Raw genomic sequence first — 19,607 nt, 5'->3', positions numbered from 1 at the left:
AGTTCATATTCATTCATTCTAGGTCTACATAGCAATGAAAATAGATTCTAATCCTACTGGTAATCCCTTTATGTCATTTACTATATAATGATTGCTCAACTAGCATTGTCTCTTGTATTGTTAATGCAATTATCAGCATAAGAGCATAAGAAATTGCCATACTGGGTCAGATCAAGGGTCCATCAAGCCCAGCATCCTGTTTCCAACAGTGGCCAATCCAGGCCATAAGAACCTGGCAAGTACCCCAAAACTAAATACATCCCACAGCTACTGATGCTAGTAATAGCAGTGGCTATTTTCTAAGTCAACTTGATTAATAGCAGTATAGATGTTTACATTAAATCGTAAGCCTTTCTAAACAGCCATGTTTTCAGTTCACGCTTGAAGGTTTTTTTCCCGTTATATGACGTAATGCCTCTGGAACAGAGTTCCACAGCTCAGGGCCTGCTGTTGCAAACATTCGGTCTCTTATTAGCATTAGATGTGTGTTCCGATGGTTTACCTCGTATTTAACAAATAATTATTTCCAGGTAAGGACTGGCCATTCCTTATCTGAGAAAATGAATCTGGATGCTGGGGTCCCACAGGGATCTTCCCTCTCTGCTACACTTGTTAACATCTGTATGTTACCTTTATGCCTGTACTTTCTGGATAAAGTATCACACACTACATACATGCAGATGATGTACAACTTTTAGTTCCTATTAAGGATTCAATAGAAAATACTCTGACATTGGTTCAGATGTATTTCTCAGCAATTCAACAGTTATTGAGACATATGAAACTGGTGTTAAATCATCAAAAAATGAAATTATACTATTAAATAGAAAGTTATCACCAACCAAGCCAATTTACCTTAAAACAGACTGATCTGTATTGAACTGATCTGTAATGCCTGAGATTTGGGAGTAATAATTGATAGTGAGCTTAGCATGAAGAAACATATTAATCATAAAATCAGAGAAGGCTACAATAAATTACACATTTTCAAGCACCTAAAACCTCTCCTAAATTATGAAGATTTTTGTACAGTTCTGCAAACATTGATTTTCTCAAATTTGGACAATCGCAATGCACTCCTACTTGGCTTATCTGCAAGCACAATAAAGCCCGGATTTTAAACGCCCTGTGTGCATAAAATCCGGGCTTTATGCGCGTGGCGGACCCGGCCATGCATGTAAAGCCTGGTACGTGCACAGGTGCCGGGCTTCTTCGAAGGGGCAGGCCGGGACAGCGCCATTGTTTGCTGTCCCAAAGACCCGGCTGCTGACATGCACAACTTACTTCAGCTCGTCCATGTGTGCGCGCCTTATATTGGCTTCCAGTAAAATTTAGAATTGATTTCAAGGTTCTCTGTTTATTGCACAAAATCATTAACAATGATAAATCCGAATGGCTTAATGCAGCTTTACATCTGTTTACTCCCCAAAGAAATCTTACATCCACTAATAAAGGCCTTTTAGTGATCCCTTCAGTGTGAACTGCCCATCTGAGTGAGGTTAGAGTGAGAGCTATTTCTATTGCCGGACCTAAACTGTGGAACTCTCTACTCCCAGATTTAAGGTTACAAAGAGATTTTCTGGCTTTAAAAAAAAACCCTTGAAATCAGGCCTCTGTAGGATCAATTTAAGGCAATATTTTATTTTATTTTTATGCTTATGGGAGGTTTTTTTAATTAATGTTATAAATTTTATATTAGAGCTATTTTATCTGTTAATGTATTAATATTAATTTATACTGGTGATTTATTGTTTTTTTATTTTTATTTTATTTCTTTGTAAACCATTATGGTTGGTCACAGAATGACAGTATGGAAATAATATAAATAAATAAATTCCTAGCGTGTAGACAGATGGACTCAGGACCAGTAGGTTTATGCTCCCCTGCCAGCAGATAGAGACGGAGCAAGCTAACATCACAGTATACTTAACCCTGCAGTGACCCCAGCCTGCCAGTATTCTCCGTCTCCAGCAGATGGTGGACATGCATCTCCCTATGGGGATTGCTTTGAGCTTTTTGAAAGGAGAAATTTGAAATTCTAAATTCAGGAAAAGAAAGCCATGCTCTCCTGCAGTGATACCTAAAGGTCCCTCCCCCAGTTAAGAATTCCTAAGGCGATTTCTGTGGTCCCTCAGAGGTGTACCTTGGGTAGCTGGGTTTCCTGGCACAGACTTAGTTGCTAGGTCAGCTGAAAGGCAGCAGGTGCAGGAGACCAAGTGTGGTGGTGATGGCAGATGCCCTCTCCCCCCGCAACTGGAAACCAACTCTACTCAGCCACTAAGTGCTAAGCTTAGGTAAGGTTTAAAAAAAAAAGGAGAAAGTTTTACCTGGATCAAAGACAGTTAGAGGGGTTTCAGGACTTCCTCTGGTCTCCAATCTCGGCACACAGTGCAGGCGTTTTTTTACCGCTACTGTTGGGATTGGGGAACTAGGCAGCCTGGTGGGTTGAGCGGCCCCCAGTGGGCTAGGCCCTGCATTTAGGATTTTTTCTTGCACGCTGCATAGTAGACCACGGCGGCCGTTTTCGTATGCTCTTGTGCGTGTTCTTCTGCCCTCTATAGGCCATCGGTGTGCGCAGTGTGTCAGCTCTGCGCATGCGTTGTGTGCTCAGTTTTTGGGCGTGCTTTTTACTCACACAAACTTTTTTATGCGCTTAAGCTGTGCATGTGCCTTGCCACACTTCTTCTAGGCGTTTATTTTTTGGGCGCATTTCATTTTTGAGAGTGAGCAGTTCCGATGCACGTTTACCACAGCGATGGTGTCAGTAAGCAAGAAGTCTAAGCGTCTTCCTATTTGTGTTGGCTAGGTTGGGTGATGAACCTGCCAAGAGCGATCTTCAACCATCCCAGTTGTTGGAGTATCTGGGGATCCGGTTCGATATGGGACAGAACAGAATTTCCTACCGGAACTTTGGATCCAGAGATTGATGTTTCAAGCACATCAGCTGATGAATACCATATGCCCGATGGTGTGGTCCTACCTACAAGTACTCGGTTTGTTGTCAGCTACCCTGGAAGTGGTGCCTTGGGCAAGGATGCATATGCATCCTCTTCAGTGCTCTCTGCTATCTCATTGGAACCTGCAGTCTCTGGATTATGTAGTTCAGCTCCATTGGCCGATGGAAATCTGCTCCCGCCTCCAGTGGTGATTGCATGAGGATCATATGAGAAAGGGAGTACCCTTGTCCTCTCCGACCTGGTTGGTACGCACAACAGATGCAAGTCTCCACTGTTGAGGGGGCTCACTGTCTGGAGTAAACAGCCCAAGGGTGCTGGAATGCCGAAGAGTCCAGCTGGAACATCAGTCACCTAGAGGCCAGAGCAGTACAGCTGGCATGCTTGCAATTCAGCTATAGGCTGCGGAATCAAGTAATTCATGTGATGCTGGACAACGCAGTGATGGTGGCCTATATCAATCACCAGGGAGGAAACAAGAGCCAGCAAGTGTTGCAGGAAATAGACCAGATGATGGAATGGGTGGAAGGTCATCTGCAGATGATCTCAGCCTCTCACATTGCAGGAAAAGACAATGTAAAAGCAGACTTTCTAAGCAAGGAGGGTCTGACCCCAGGAAAGAGGGTGTTGTCAGCTAAGGCATTTCAGTTGATTGTGGATCGCTAGTGCCTTCCATTCCTAGACCTGCTGGCGACTTCTCAAAATGCGACAGTTCCTCGCTTCTACAATCGCAGGAGAGATCCATGGTCCCAGGGAATAGACGCTTTTGTACAGGTCTGGCCGGAAGACATATTACTTTATGCCTTTCCTCCGTGGCCCTTGCTGGGCAGGATAATTTGCAAGATCGAAGGCCACAGGGGGTTAGTACCGCTGGTGGTACTGGACTGGCCCAGGCGTCCATGGTAAGCGGATTTGCAACAACTCCTGGTGGAAGCCTCCCCCCCCCCCGCCCCTTGTCTTCTGCCGCACATGGATCTGTTTCAGCAGGGACCGGTACTTCACGAGGATCCAACTCGATTCTGTTTTATGGTTTGGCCCTTGAGAGGGCTCGCCTATTAAAGTATAATTATGCTTCTGTGGTGATTGCCACTTTACTCTGCGCTCGCAAGTTCTCCACTTCCTTGGCTTATGTGTTGGTTTGGAGAGTTTTTGAGGCCTGGTGTGAGGAGCAGGGTGTTCTTCCTCATTGTTGCGCCCGGTCGCAGATGGCTGTGACCTCTCATGCTCACCTCTTTTTTCCCTGCACCATCAATCATTGGAAGAGTGGCGACCTCCGCCAACCAACACCAACCTCCAGTAGGCAGTAAGATGGCAGTCAGTAGCACCCACGCCATCCACGGGATGGCGTGGGTGCTACTGACTGCCATCTTACTTCTGGAATCACCTAGGCGCGCATGTGCAGGGTCTCTTTTTGTCTACGTCATGGCGGGAAATTCGGGGGCATCCCCTTCCAATGACATCAACCTGCTGGTGTACTTAAGCTGACCGGCCCACTGCTAAGGCGAGTTAGCAAGGAATTCTCTCGTTGTTAAATCCGCTCCACATTGGGATCTTCTGTTCCAGTATCTACTCATAGCATTAGGGATGCTCTGGGTACCCGCTCCTCAGGGGCCCTTCCGCGTCTTGGCTATCCGCTCCTTGGAGGGCCTTTCTGCCTTAGACTTCTCCTAACCCAACCCTTGGATTTCTCTCCTGGAACTTCCTTATGTGAGTATCTACTTCAGCTTCCTACGCTGTCTTCATTGCTGGAGTTTTCCACGGTGTGCCCCGTTCCTCGGGCCACTACCATTCTTCAGCATATCCTTTCTACCAACCTGAGCTACAGGGTATCGTTACCACGACTCGTGATCCTCTACCTGGTTCCTGTATCTCCGGACCTCTGCTACTTTGTCACCTACTGTACAGCTATCCTTGGCATACCCCACTCTGCGGGCCACTACCAGATTTGCACTCAGAGGTATCTACAACAGATAATGCATAACCCGCTCCTCGGGTTATGCATTATCTTTTCTCCCTAATAAAAGCTCTTTTACAGCTGTGTCCTTCGTCGCGGAGACCATGCCCACCGATGGTGAGGCTCACAGGGCTCCTCCCTGTGAGCGGAGACATCTCTCATCTCGGCCCAGGGTTCACAATTTCCATCAAAGTCATAACACTCATTCAGTTAAGATCCCTCTCATTCTGGATTTTTTGCAGGATGGACTGAATAAAGGCTTGGTCCTTGGTTCCTTGAAGGTGCAGGTTGCAGCACTTGCCTGTTTCAGAGGCCTGGTGAATGTTGTCTCCTTGACATCTCATCCTGATGTGGCCCGTTTTTTGAAGGGAGTGAAGCACTTTAGCCCTCTTTTGAGGTTACCAGTTCCATTGTGGTGACTTAATTTGGTGCTGGACTTTTTGGTGGGCCCTACGTTCCAGCCACTGGGTAGCCTTTCCTTACGGTTGTTGACTGTGAAGACTGTGTTCCTGGTGGCTATATGTTCTGTGAGTCTGAGCTGAGGCATTGTCTTGCCGGGAGCCGCTCCTTCAGGTGACTTCGGGGGTGTTACAGCTGCTTACTGTTCCATCCTTCTTGCCCAAGGTAGTCTCGGACTTTCATTTGAATCATTCCATCTCTTTGCCATCCCTGGATAAGGTCAGGGATGTGCATGAGTTTCGCCTTTTGCGCTCCCTGGATGTTAAGCGTCTTGTTGTGCGGTATCTGGAGGTCTCCAAGTCTTTTCGAAAGATGGATGTTTTCCATGGCAGGGCACTAAGCATGGCAGTAAGCAGGGCACTCCAGCTTCGCGGGCTATCATAGTTCGTTGGATTAAGGAGGTGGTAACAGCCGTGTATGTGGATGCTGGAAAGCTGTTGCCTACTCAGGTTAGGGCTCATTCCACTAGGGCTCAGGCAGTGTCATGGGCGGAGGTTAGTCTGTTGTCTCCTGTCGATATCTGCTGAGCTGCGACGTGGTCCTCCTTACACACTTTTTCCAGGTTTTATCGTCTGGATGTGCAGGCCCGGGAGGATGCAGCCTTTGCACATGCAGTTTTGACTGGACCGCGGGCAGCCTCCCACCCTGTTAGGGAGTAGCTTTGGTACATCCCACTGGTCCTGAATCCATCTGTCTACCACTAGGAAATAAGAGAAATTACTTACCTGATAATTTTGTTTTCCTTAGTGTAGACAGATGGACTCAGCTTCCCACCCTCAGCTGCCGCATGAGTGTGTCAATAGTCCTCCTGTGAAGCTCTGGGTCCCAAGGGATTACTGGTAAGTGTTCATCCAGTCCCTAGCTTGGGGTACCTAGAATCTTATATGAGTTCAGTGTTTATGGTTGATTGAGTACAGTTCTGGTTACCTGTTTTTAATCATGGTTTTAATCAAGTTTTTTGCTAGTCTGTCCAGAGTTGCTTTTGAATAGAATACTGGCAGGCTGGGGTCACTATAGGGTTATGTATACTGAGACATCAGATTGCTCAATCTCCATCTGCTGGCAGGGGAGCATAAACCCACTGGTCCTGAGTCCATCTCTCTACACTAAGGAAAACAAAATTATCAGTTAAGTAATTTCTCCAGTAACTTTGGCCTGGGACCCAACAGAAAATGTTGCCACTGATCCTGGCCAGAGGAATGTTTGTAAGAGGGGCTGTTTGAAGGGGGGCATAAAATGCAGCATGGATTTGAGGGCTGGATCGGCTGAAGAGAGAAGGTGTGGGGGAGTGAATGGAGTGAAATAGCAGATCAACTGGGGGATGTAAAAGTGAAGCTGGGAGTTAAGGTGAAAGGGAGGGGAAGACAGAGGTTCAATTGGGAGTTGAAAATGAGAAAGGACCAACTGAGAGGATACAAAAAGGACTAGAGGGGATGAGAGAGAGAGGGGATGATCTGGGAAGGTGAGAATAGCTGGGAGACAGGAGGGGGTTCAGCTGGAGGGGAGGAGGGTTAGAGAGGAGGTCCTCTGGAGGGGATGGAGGTTGAGAAGGGGTTCAGCTGGTGTATAGGGAGGGTAAGAGTAGAGTGACTGTGGTAAGGAGACTGCACCCCTGCTAATTTGTTTTGGTCTGGGTCATGTGAATTTTCAAGGGTTAATATGGGGTCAGATTGGATAAAAGCTGAGGAAACCCTGCTCCAATTTCTCCCACCAAACCTTGAACTCAGACTTTCATAGTCCTAGTACACTCCTCCTAGAGGCTCTCTCTCCATAGAGGCAAATGACCCTCTTCTCATATTTTCCTTAGTCCACATGCACACCGGTAATATAATTTTCCCATATATATGATGCTCTCGTGGCTATTCAGGATACCACTCTTTGCATAACAGTGACTAAGATGTAACCGATAGCTTCTGCTCTGCTACATTATTGTCCACACCTCCTTCATTCCACAAAAATTAACACTAGCATCCAAACAGAAGAGTCTCCCCACCCCAGATAATCCTCTCCAGGGGTCTTCTCGGTGAAAAAAACAAAAGGGTTCCTTGTGAGACCGGTCACATATGCCGGGAATGCCATTTCATACATACTTTTACCCACACGGCAAGTAGGGGAGAGGGGACAGAGTGAGGAAAGGATCTACGAGCCTACTTTTGATTTTGAAAAGTGTGCACCTAAATCTACACATTTAGAGGTAGATTTTTAAAGAAAAGGACGCGCCAATTTTAAAACATGCGCGCGCACACATGCATACCAGATTTTGTAATCCGCGTGCATATGTGCGGGCGGCGGTGCATACAAGGTGGGGTAGACTTAAGCAAATTTCACACGGCAACCCATCCCGGTCTTCCCGCATTCCCTCGCAGTCTGCTCCAATTAAGGAGCGGACTAAAAGGGAACTTCCCTACCCCTGCCCTAACCTCCCTTCCCTTCCCTTCCCACCCCCTAAACCCTTTCTCCTACCTTTTTTTAATTTTATTTCGTTTCTTACTGCTCCATTGGAGCAGTAGCGACTTGTGCGCGCCGGCAGTCCCTTTCCCAGTACAGTGGCAAATAGCCGCTGTACCAGCCGCCTCCAGCCCCACCCCTCCCCGCCCCCCCAGACAGTCCCTCCCCACCCCTCCGGACCGCCCCTTTATCTGGGCTCGGCACTTTGGTGCGTAACGGCAGTTACAAGCGTGGCCGGGCTGCTTTGACGATGCGCGTGGCGCACGCAAGGCCCGGCCACGCGCGTAACCCCCGTTTTTTTCACGCGCAGGATAAAGTTATACCGAGCAGGGTGCAACTTCTGCGCAGACGTCTGGTGTGTGGACAGGGCCGGTGGAAGCACTAGGTGAGCTAGGCCTGGGCCTAAGGTGCCGACCATTAGAAGGTGCGAGCGGCAGCAGCAAAGAGGACTGGGGATTCGAATCTCCACTCCTCTTTGCTGGTGCTGCCCAGGCTGTTTGAAATTACCCCCATAAGGCAGAGTCTTGTGGCTGGTGAAACAGTTTTGCAGATGGCATTCCCCCAGCAAAGAAAAGCAATCTGGTGGGGGCCTTGGGCAGGCAGAGCTAGAGCTGCATGGCAGACACTCTGCCTTACCTTGATATACTCCTTCAAGCGGCTTCTCTACCAGGACACTGTAGTTGCTGAAATCTTCTTCAGTTAACACCCCTCCATAGCCATGAACCTGGGAAAGGGAAAAAAAAAAAAAAAAGAGTATAAAGTCGGCAGAAGTATGGGAAGACTTAACTTTTTGTTTATTCATTAAATCTTACATCAGACGCTCAACAAACTAATACTGGAACATATTCAACAGTTTGGTGTTTTTTTTTTAAGAGTTTACTTTATTGCACACTACTAAATTAATCTCTGAGCATAGTACTACATTTAAAAAATTACAAATTATGTAAGTAAACAACAATATATCAAACTGGACCTAGTGAGATTATAAAACACAGATCATAATAAAACAAAGTCATTATAACCGGGATTCTCAACCCTGTCCTCGGGACACACCTTCCCAGTCAGGTTTTCAGCATATCCACAATGAATATGCATGAGGTAGATTTGCATGCACTGCTTCCATTGTATGCAAATCTATCTCATGCATATTCATTGTGGATAGCCAAAGGACTGGGTTGAGAAACCCTGCTTTACCCACTTTGAGTGGAGGAGTTCTCAGGGGCAAGTAAATTACATTTTTAAAGTTTACGAACGTAATTTTCCAGCCAAATTCTTCCCACAGAGAAATCAAGTGCAAATAACTGCACATACTTCGTACTCACAGCAATAGTCAAAGCACAGCTATGCATGCACTTTTGCTTTGATTTTAGTACAAAAAGTATATGCAGTATTTGCACCAATGCAGGCAGTTTGACTTTTGCCCCTCCCCCTCCCCCCACTTACCAGTTTCTTTCCGCTTCTAAATAAAGAACATTTTCACCAACACCATTTCCCCCAAAAATATTGTGCCTGGAATAGTTTGATTGGTTGCAGCTGTAGGCATATCTAGGGCTAACAGAATGCATCCCACAGGTATAATAATCCCCATCCTGTTCTTCTCCTACATTCATAGACCCCCCTCTCAATGATAAAGAATATACCAGCAAACTGCCATGAACTGCGATTAAGGCAATATTTTTTTTTAATTTAATTTTCCACCCAAAATTCAGCAGAACTCAATCAAGAAAGCTTCTGGTTCCCCTCTCCCAGCCAGTGCTATTAGGAAATCCTTTCTAGGACTCTGAGAGTCAACATCTCCAGAATTATCACTTCCTTTTCAACTGCTCTCCTGTTAAAGGAGGTATCTGGATTCCAGACGCTCTCTATTTCACCTCCTTCCTGCTTTGCTCTCTCTTATGGCCCTGATGGGGTAGGGAGGAGGGGGCAGGGAATGTTGTCAGTCTTATGGCAACATTTTTGTCAATTCACGCATATCCAGCATAGCCCTCTGCTTCAACGGCAGGGGAGGAAATTTGTCAATTTACGCATATCCAGCATAGCCCTCTGCTTCAACGGCAGGGGAGAAAATTTTGATAATTCACGCATATCCAGCATAGCCCTCTGCTTCAATGGCAGGGGAGGAAATTCTGTCAATTCACGCATATCCAGCTTAGCCCTCTGCTTCAATGGCAGGGGAGCAAGTCTGATATTTCACTTTCAAAGCAAAGCCAGCATAGCTCTCTGCTTCAACAGCAGGAGAGGAAGTTTGACAATTCACGCATATCCAGCATAGCCCTCTGCTTCAACGGCAGGGGAGCAAGACTGATACTTCACTTTCAATGCATAGCCAGCATGGCTCTCTGCTTCAACGGCAGGAGGGAATGAAGAAAGGTGGATCTATATTCAGGCAACAATCAACAAGGACTGAATTACATAGTCTGAATAAACAGATAAGCATGGGTGTAGCTTGCTTATTGCGGTGGTTAATACCCCTAACTAAATTAAGCTATTTTACTTAGATGCAGGTCCAACACTGCTCTCTACATTAATGGCGGGGGTGGAAGGGAAATAGAATAAAAAAGTTACTAAGAGCCAAGAGAAACAGATAAGTATGTGAAAGAAAAAAAGTGCGAAAGCTTGCTGGGCAGACTGGATGGGCCGTTTGGTCTTCTTCTGCCGTCATTTCTATGTTTCTATATTATGGGTCCTGGCCATCCTGCTCTGTCCTCAGCAGTTCTCATGATCAGGCTTTCAATAAATGGGATCAGGTAGAAAATACTGTACACATGTAATATCAAATGACATTTGTTCCATTTATACAAAAGTCTTCCAGACATAAGGAACAATTTTATGATTAGGTTTAAGCTGTCCACTTTGTTATTCAGTGCCCTGAGGGAACCAATCCTATAATTAACATCAATCCTGTATTTGGAGCTGCATCTTTTTATTTCTTCCATAGATTAGCAGGGAGGGATGGTGTTGAGGGAGTGGAAAGCAAAAGCAATAGGACATCTACTAGGATACAGCACTTAGTATTTCTTACACAGCTTAGATTTTAACTATTTAAATACTACTTTGCAGTTTGCTTGAATATGGTTTGTTAGAGAATAGGAGTGCTGCATTTGGAAGTCTTCAGACATTTCGATAAATGCTTTTGTGCCACTTTCCTCAACACATATTCTGAAGAGTCTGATTGCTGGTCACATGATCTCTGTAACCAATCAAATATCAGACCACATGAGAATAGCACAATGGCTTCCAAGAGCACCAGACTTCACAAAGTTTTGTAGTTTTCTATTTCTCCTGGCCAACTGACAGCATTATGGATACTACAAATAATTCTGGCTTCATTTTTTTCATGTCAGATTGATCCAGTCCTGGTTTTATCTTCACTGCATGCATGAACTTATAGCTCTGATTTCCATAAGAAAAGCAGAAATTACAAATTCATGTATGCAGCTAGACAAAACCAGGACCAGATTAACCTGTCCTGAAACAATGGAACCAGCTGGTCACTCTCAGCTCGATCCAGTAAAGTTCAGTTGAAGATTTCTCGTCTGTAACGAGCTCGCTGCGCACAATTCGGACGCGTAAGGCAAACCAGCGATACAGTCTCCAATTTTGCGCATCCGTAGTGCTTCTTAAAACAGACGCGTAACCCTTCCCGCACCCGGCATGTAAATGAACGAATTAGCTGTATAATGAAGGAATTAGCTATTCCCCTCCGATACCGTAACGCGCGCTCAGGTTCTCTCATTAGTAACGCACTGTTTTGCCGCGGCCGTAACGTGTTAGTTTACCGCCTCCCCCTAGTAGGAGTTAGGACTGTGAGTCTAGTAATAAATCCATCGACACCGCTTAAGATACTCAAAAACAATAAAACACAATTTAAAAAAAAAGCGATACAGAGATGATCGAGAAAATGTAATGATGGGACACATAAAACCTGTCAGAAGAAAAAATAAAAATTTTTAAATACCTGTCGGAGGGCCGCGTGGGTCCAGGCGGCCGACGTGGGTCCAGGCGGCGGGAGCCGGGTGGTCGCGTGTTAAATCTAGGCCGCGGGCGGGTGGGCGCCTGTTCTGGGCGGCGGCGGCAGCGGGGGGACATGCGTTAGTTCGAGACGGCCGGCGGGCGATCGCGTGTTAAATCTAGGCCGGGTCCGCACAGGCGCGCATTCACTGCCGGTGGGGGCTGCCTCTCCCGGCAGCCCCCACCGGCAGTGAATGAATGAATGCGCGCCTGTGCGACCCCTGCGATTGGGCGCTCAAGGCGTGACGTCACGGCATGTGACTGCCTTGAGCGCCGAATCGCAGGGGTCGCACAGGCGCGCATTCATTCACTGCCGGTGGGGGCTGCCGGGAGAGGCAGCCCCCACCGGCAGTGAATGAATTCATTCATCCAGGCGGAGGAGCCGGCTGCTTTCGCCACCGGCTCCTCCGCCTGGATGAATGAATGCGCGCCTGTGCAACCCCTGCGATTCGGCGCTCAAGGCGTGACGTCACGGCATGTGACTGCCTTGAGCGCCGAATCGCAGGGGTCGCACAGGCGCGCATTCATTCACTGCCGGTGGGGGCTGCCGGGAGAGGCAGCCCCCACCGGCAGTGAATGAATTCATTCATCCAGGCGGAGGAGCCGGCTGCTTTCGCCACCGGCTCCTCCGCCTGGATGAATGAATTCATTCACTGCCGGGAGAGGCAGCCCCCACCGGCAGTGAATGCGCGCCTGTGCGGACCCGGCCTAGATTTAACACGCGACCACCCGCCGGCCGTCTCAAACTAACGCGTGTCCCCCCGCCGCCGCTGCCGCCGCCCGGAACAGGCACCCACCCGCCCGCGGCCTAGATTTAACACGCGACCACCCGGCTCCTGCCGCCGCCGGCCGCCTGGACCCACGCGGCCGTCTGAAACTAACGCGCGTCCACCCCCCGCCGCCCGGAACAGGCGCCCACCCGCCCGCGGCCTAGATTTAACACGCGACCACCGGCCCCCCCGGCCGCCTGGACCCACGCGGCCCTCCGACAGGTATTTAAAAATTTTGATTTTTACACTTCCTGGTACCTGTCATTTCAAATGTCATTTGAAATGACAGGTACCAGCGCACCCTGGTTACTGTATAGGCGCTGTATTAAGCACCTATACAGTAAAATGGGTTACGCGGCCATAACCCTTCCCTACCGCTTTAAAGCCGCGGCATGCATTTGCATGCGATTAGAGGAGAGTATCGGGGAGTTAGTGAAGAGAACTGTGCGTGCGGGGAGGAAGGGTGCACCTGACACTACCGCACTGTTTCTACCGCGGCCTTACTGGATCGACCTGTCTATTTGTGCCCAGCCCACATACCATACTGCTAGTCCTATTGAACATCAGAAAAGAGAACAATAAAGACATTTCTCACCTCTGATATCATCTCCTGCGTCAGGTTACTGTTGTAAAAAGCTGAAATCCCTTCTAAGCCAACAGACTCAAAGATGGCTGCCAGGTCCAGGCGTCTTACATACTTTCCTGCTGACAGTGGTTGACCGTCTGGAAGAAATGTCTCTCGGAACTTGTCTGACATATTCTGGTCCTTGACTTCATCAATAGCCTGAGCTAAAAACCAGTATATATAGGGACAGTATTATGAAAATCTAAGGTCATCTAGAAGTCCGCATGGTCACTAAACATTAATATTTGCTCCATATCACCTTGAATATTTCTCAGCCCATTTTTACCTATTGTAGTATAAAGGCTCTGCAACTATAACCGAAAGCAGCAGTTCAAAAGAACTGGTGTTGGACAAAGGTTTTGCTTCTTAAAGTGCCCTACAGTGAATCTAGAGAGCTACTAGATACTAAATAATGTAGCAGGTCTACATAAACCTTTAAAGGTAGAAAATTAAATTTTTATCAAAATGTGCAGTATTCAGTCTACAATTTACAAGACTCATTCCTTGATTGTGTCTTCCCCTTCCCCCCAATCACATCAGCCAAATTAAAGTAAGATAGGATGTACTAGTTCTTCAAATAAACACTGAAGTCCATAACCTGCTGAGTGGATAATATATCCGGATAAAGTTATCTGGATATCCAATGGCATTGATCCAGATAAAAGTTATCCATCTGAATATGTCTGGATAAAGTTATCTGGCTGGCTAGAGTTAGTCAGGTAACAGTGGCCAGCTAAAGTTAAACTGTGCACTAGGAAAGACCCCAGCATGCCTCTTTTTTATCCAGCTAAATTTTGTGCGTACAATGAAATTGAAAATCTAAGATTTGTCTGGTTAACTCCCAAAGTTAGCTGGACAAATCTTTTGCATAATGATCTCATTGCCTTTAACTTCCTCTAAAGGACAATTTATGGCACTTTAAAGCAGATTACATACAGTACAATGAACCCCTGTCCTGAAAGGTTAGCAGTCTAAAAGGGCAACCCTGAGTGAACTGGCCTGGCTGAAAATTGCTCTCCCTCAACCTGGCTGAAAGGACATGCATCATTTCACCTTGCACAGGATTTTACCCACATTTAGGAGAGCCATTCCTGGGGCAATAATGTGGGGTGAGTTTTAAAACATTGCGCGCATAAAAATTAGCATGTACACATGTTCGTAGCCTCTACTCATGTAGTCTGCATTTTTATAAAAGTCCAAAATATGCATTTATTTTAACTTTCAAGTGCAGATATATTTGCATTAAAAAAGGTAGCCAAGGGTGTTCTGCATCAGGGCCAACATATACGCGTATAAGTTGTTATTTTTAAAGACACTTACGCAAGTGGATTTGCTAGCTTATTCATGTCATTTTACACCTGCTTATTATCTGGTGTAAGTGATATTACACGGGTTTACTGTGTACTTCTGACTGGGTGGGCGGTCTGGGTCTTGATGACCTGGAGAAAGACTGGGCAAACTGGTGGACTAATTGGAAAAACTGGCAATTTCCATGATGTGTGCATGTTGTAAAATGCACCAACTTCCATGTGTAAATCCTGATTTACCTAAGTCCTACTTTATTTTCATGCATAAAATATATGCACGTACATTTAAATATGTAGGAAAAGTACACGCATTCAATACATTGATATACATCAGCCAACTCCAGTCCTCAAAAGCCACAAACAGGTCAGGTTTTCAGGATGTCCACAATGAATATACATGAGATAGATTTGCATGCAGTGCCTTCATTATATGCTAATCTCTCTCATGCATACTCATTGTGGATATTCTGAAAACCAGGCCTGTTTGTGTCTCTCAAGGACTGGAGCTGGCCACCCATGATATATGTTCTTTCAATGCACTGCATATATTCATGCGTAAGCCTATATACCCGCATATGTTGTGGGGTAAAGATGGTCACGTATGTTATGAAATACACAAAGATGATACGCTCAGGTTATAAAATAGTAGCGTAGATCTGCTCGCGTAGATGCCACTGCATGCATTTGCTTGAAAGTTATCCTCTGTGTGTAGATTGCATTTTCAAATCTGTACATGTTATTTTTTATTATTGAAATTTCACCCACACAAAAATCAGGTGCAAAGGCTGCATGTTCTTTGTGCCTGTGAACAGTTTCAAAAAGGGAAAGTACTCTGCAAGTAAGCAGAGAGTTTGAAAATTACCCCCAAATGAATACCTAAGACAAGAGGAAAAAAGTAAGTGTCAGAAGCAGGACTTGAACTCCTATCTGCTGATTCTCAGTTAAGTTATTCAAACCACTATGCTGCTCCCTGTCTAAAGCTCTTGTGTCTGCCATATTGCTGCAAATACTGCTTCTATCTTCTGGTCCATTTTGTCTCAGAGTGACTGATGAGACATATGTTGCTTGAGGGATAAACATTAACCTCCAACTGGAAGGAACAGGAGTAGAGAAAGGACACTGTGGAAAAATGACGCATTTTTCTGCAAAGTGAGGCCCTCTCCCTGCTAATGAAGGGCAGTGGTCAGCTCTTTCTTCTTCTCACTCTGATTAGCCTTTACGAACAATATATGGTGCAGAAATGACAGCTGCATGATTATGTAGTTTGAGTTGTTTCATAACAGATCGCCCTCCTTGCCTCAGAAGCTTGATCCAGCTATGTAGCACAGAAGCATGGCTTCTCGTACACCTTCTACAAAAAGGGTGTTGTTAGGTAGTGTAGGAGTCCTATACTCACCCAAGCTGTGTGTGACATTGAATCCATTCCGGGCAACATCCGCAACCAAAGCCATCATCTTTGCCCATGGTAGTCTGAGGAAGAAGAAACAACAGCATAGACAAATATGTCCATTTCGTCCTCGGGTCAATGCCTTGCTGCACTGGGGGAGGAGGTGCTGTGTACAGGTTGGAGCAAGAACTACGAGTCATGAGATCTCTGGGTATCCAAGTTCAAATTCTTGTCACCAGGATTCTCTTTGAGTGACCTTGGACAAGCTATTTATCTCCATGTACTTAAGTTTACCCAATTGCAACTGAGCAATCAATTGTTATTGTTGCCCCTCTCCTTTAGAAGCTGTTACACAATCCAGGCACCAGAAATGTTTCCAAACCATCTTTACCTCAGATCTGACTGTGTGTGGGGGGGTTTTTTTTTGTATAGGCAGGGTCATTTTTCAAAAGGGATTTCTGCAGGTAAAGCGGTGTTTTACCTGCAGAAATTACCTTTTACAAAATTGCGTGAAAGCTTAAGCAGCTACATCACATTCACATGTAAATTTACCTGGAGTGATCGGAGGCATTCCTGGGGGCAGGACTGGGGGAGAGGTTTGGACTTGTATGCCTACTTTTGAATTTTAAAATTATGCACCTCAATTTTCATGAAAAATTGGTGGGGATGATTTAGTGGGTGTACTGTGTGCACCCTGCAGATCTGGCAGGATAATTTTCAAACCAGACTTATGCATGTACGTCTGCTTTGAAAATTGGTGTCACTCATGCACATATTTGCCAATTTTCTTTTTATGTGCAATGTTACAAAATTACCCCAAAATATAAAATGCTCTGTGAACTAGTTTGTATGAAAGGCACTTTGTAAATCCTTGCTAGTTTGTATGAGTGGGTATTTGCAGAGTTGCTAGCTCCTGCTAAACATTTTTACTTATAGACCTTTCCTATTTTTATTGCTAACCTTTTTTTTTAAAACTTAATGTTGATTGAGTTTAACATATAACAAACAATTCCACAGCAGCCAATGTCATATAGGAAAACATCTAGGTATTACAACACAAAGGGTAATCTTTAGGGTACCACTCCCTATCTCACTGTCATAAACAAAACCACAAATTTTAGAGAGACACCAATTTTAACCAATATTTTATTTATTTGAAATACCCACGTATATCCCTACATAGACATTTAAAACTAAGCTAGCACATTCACACATTCATACACCAAAGTAAAAACACCACATGTAGTTTGAGATGTTAAATTGAAATTGTCATGTCTTCTTTTCGTAATAAATACACTTATTAACCAAATTGTTCAACAATACAAAGTGTAAACCTTATAAACTATCACATACACAATTATCAATACATATCATTTCCCTTAATTACATGTGTCATGATTATCAATCATCACACTGTCTATAATGTATCCACGTTCATTTGATCAAGATCATATGTTCACTGGGTCCGACAAAAGATATCTTCGTTTCGCCCCTATTGTTAGGGGCTTCCTCAGGGACTTATGTTTACAAATTTTTGATTGTATTCATACATGAGCTCACAGTCCGGAGTCCATGTTATACGGCATTTCCTTAAAGCTTGTTGTTTACTGTGCTCGCGATCTAGAATCCGTATTCTACGGCATTCGTCTTAAAGATTATTGTGCGCTTCACTTTCAAATCGGTTGCGTTTAAAAGTATGGTGATTTGAAAGTGAAGTGAATTTATGATATTCTTTTTTTTTTATGTTTTATGGAGTATGTACATTTTCTTCCCCACCGTGAACTTTGGAGGGTGTGAGTAATAAATATTTTAAATAAATAATTATTCACACACACCAGCCAGGCTGTTATTCAGCAACACAGTTCACAACAGATTATTTTGGCTATTCTGTATGGACTAGGAGGTATGCAGCTCTTGATAGGGTTTATTAACAAACATCTATCTCGGAGCCCTCAACCAATTACGATGCCATATGAAATTAGCCCTAAATATGGAAAAAACGGAAATGATTCTCCTTGACAGAAAAATAAAAGATAGCTTCGCTAGTACAAATAATACCCTTTTATTGTTGCGGTCTCCACCGCTTCCCCTTCTTTAGCTCTGAACGGGGCTCACCTCCACTGCTGGAAACGCTGCGTTCCGCATGCCCGGGACTCCTGCGGCTCTGCCGGTTCCACGTGGCGGCCGCCATTGCTTGCCCGTCTCCCCGCTGCCTCGTGCGCGCATGAGGACGCACACTATGTGCGCACAGCTCCCGGAAGTCTGGCCCCGCCTATGCTAATGACGTCACGCCCTAAGCCTGATATAACCGGCGTCCGGACGCCTTCTCTTTGCCTTGCAACGAGGTTCACTACTGCCTTGTAGTTCTGAGTTGCGCTTCATCTGTTCCTCGTTCCTGACTTGACCTTTGGATTGCCTTTGACTTCGCTTCTGCCTGCCGTCTGCCTCCAACCTTGGTCCATTCCTGACTTCGCTTTTGCCTGCCGCCTGCCTCCGACCTTGGTCCGTTCCCGACTCCGCTACAGCCTGCTTCAGTTCACAGCCAGCTACAGACTCCGTTCCAGTCTACAGCCTGCTCCAGTTCTACAGCCAGCCACAGACTCCATTCCAGTCTACAGCCTGCTCCAGTTCACAGCCAGCTACAGACTCCGTTCCAGGCTACAGCCTGCTCCTATCCACAGCCAGCTACAGACTCCATTCCAGGCTACAGCCTGCTCCTATCCACAGCCAGCTACAGACTCCGTTCCAGTCTACAGCCTGCTCCAGTTCTACAGCCAGCTACAGACTCCATTCCAGTCTACAGCCTGCTCCAGTTCACAGCCAGCTACAGACTCCATTCCAGGCTACAGCCTGCTCCTATCCACAGCCAGCTACAGACTCCATTCCAGGCTACAGCCTGCTCCAGTTCACAGCCTGCTATCGATTCTACCTCAGCCTTCAGCCTGTTCCCGGTCCAGTATTCTCCAAACCCTGCCTCACGGTCCAGCTTACTACAGGTACCGCTGCCGCCCGCTGTCCTGTCATCAGCTGGCCCCTGACCTGCACTGCCGGCCTACAGACTATCTTTCACTCTTTGGACTTTTCTTACTACACTCCCTGCCCAGGCTTTATCTGCTATTTGACTCTGAGCTGATATCCCAAGTCCCAAGGTTCCAGGACCCTACGAGCTCCTCCTGGGGGGCTCCTGGTTCCCGGGTGAACACCACCGGCCTGTGGCTCCGCCTCCCGGCCTACCCTGTCACCCTGCGTAGACCGGCCCAAGGGTCCACTATCCTGCCTGCAGCACCCAACTGCAACATTTATTACCCAATAATATTAAACTAGTATTATCTGAATCAGTCAAAGACTTAGGAATTACCATCGATTGTCAGCTAAATTTTAAAAAACATATTTCTCTTAAATTACGAGAAGGATATTATAAATTGTTGGTGTTGCGAAAGTTGAAACTGCTTTTAGATGTTAATGATTTCCGATTGGTGCTGCAAGCTTTGATATTTTCATCCTTAGACTATTGTAATTCCCTTCTCTTAGGCCTTCCACAATCTACTTTGCGCCCTTTACAGGTGCTTCAGAACTCTGCAGCAAGGGTTTTAACAAATTGTAAAAAATGTGAACATATCACCCCTGTTTTAATCAATCTGCATTGGCTGCCAATAACACAAAGAATACAGTACAAAACTTGTTGTATACTA

The 19,607-nt window shown here is 45.8% G+C and overlaps 1 protein-coding gene across 1 annotated transcript in view; it reads right to left on the bottom strand.

Moving 5' to 3' along the window:
• The window catches only part of GGT7 (gamma-glutamyltransferase 7), a 122,907-nt gene that overhangs the window by 41,957 nt on the left and 61,343 nt on the right, over nucleotides 1-19,607 (bottom strand). Inside the window, exons 6-8 of the mRNA XM_029613700.1 lie at nucleotides 15,925-15,998; nucleotides 13,192-13,385; nucleotides 8,452-8,539 (exon numbers count right to left, since the gene is read on the bottom strand). Of these exons, the coding sequence (XP_029469560.1) occupies nucleotides 8,452-8,539; nucleotides 13,192-13,385; nucleotides 15,925-15,998 (356 nt within the window). The remainder of the gene's footprint in view (nucleotides 1-8,451; nucleotides 8,540-13,191; nucleotides 13,386-15,924; nucleotides 15,999-19,607) is intronic.

Source organism: Rhinatrema bivittatum, chromosome 8, assembly GCF_901001135.1.
Source record: "Rhinatrema bivittatum chromosome 8, aRhiBiv1.1, whole genome shotgun sequence".
NCBI lineage: Eukaryota > Metazoa > Chordata > Amphibia > Gymnophiona > Rhinatrematidae > Rhinatrema > Rhinatrema bivittatum.
Note: the sequence above shows the minus strand (reverse complement) of the source record. Positions and strands in the feature narration are given on the sequence as shown.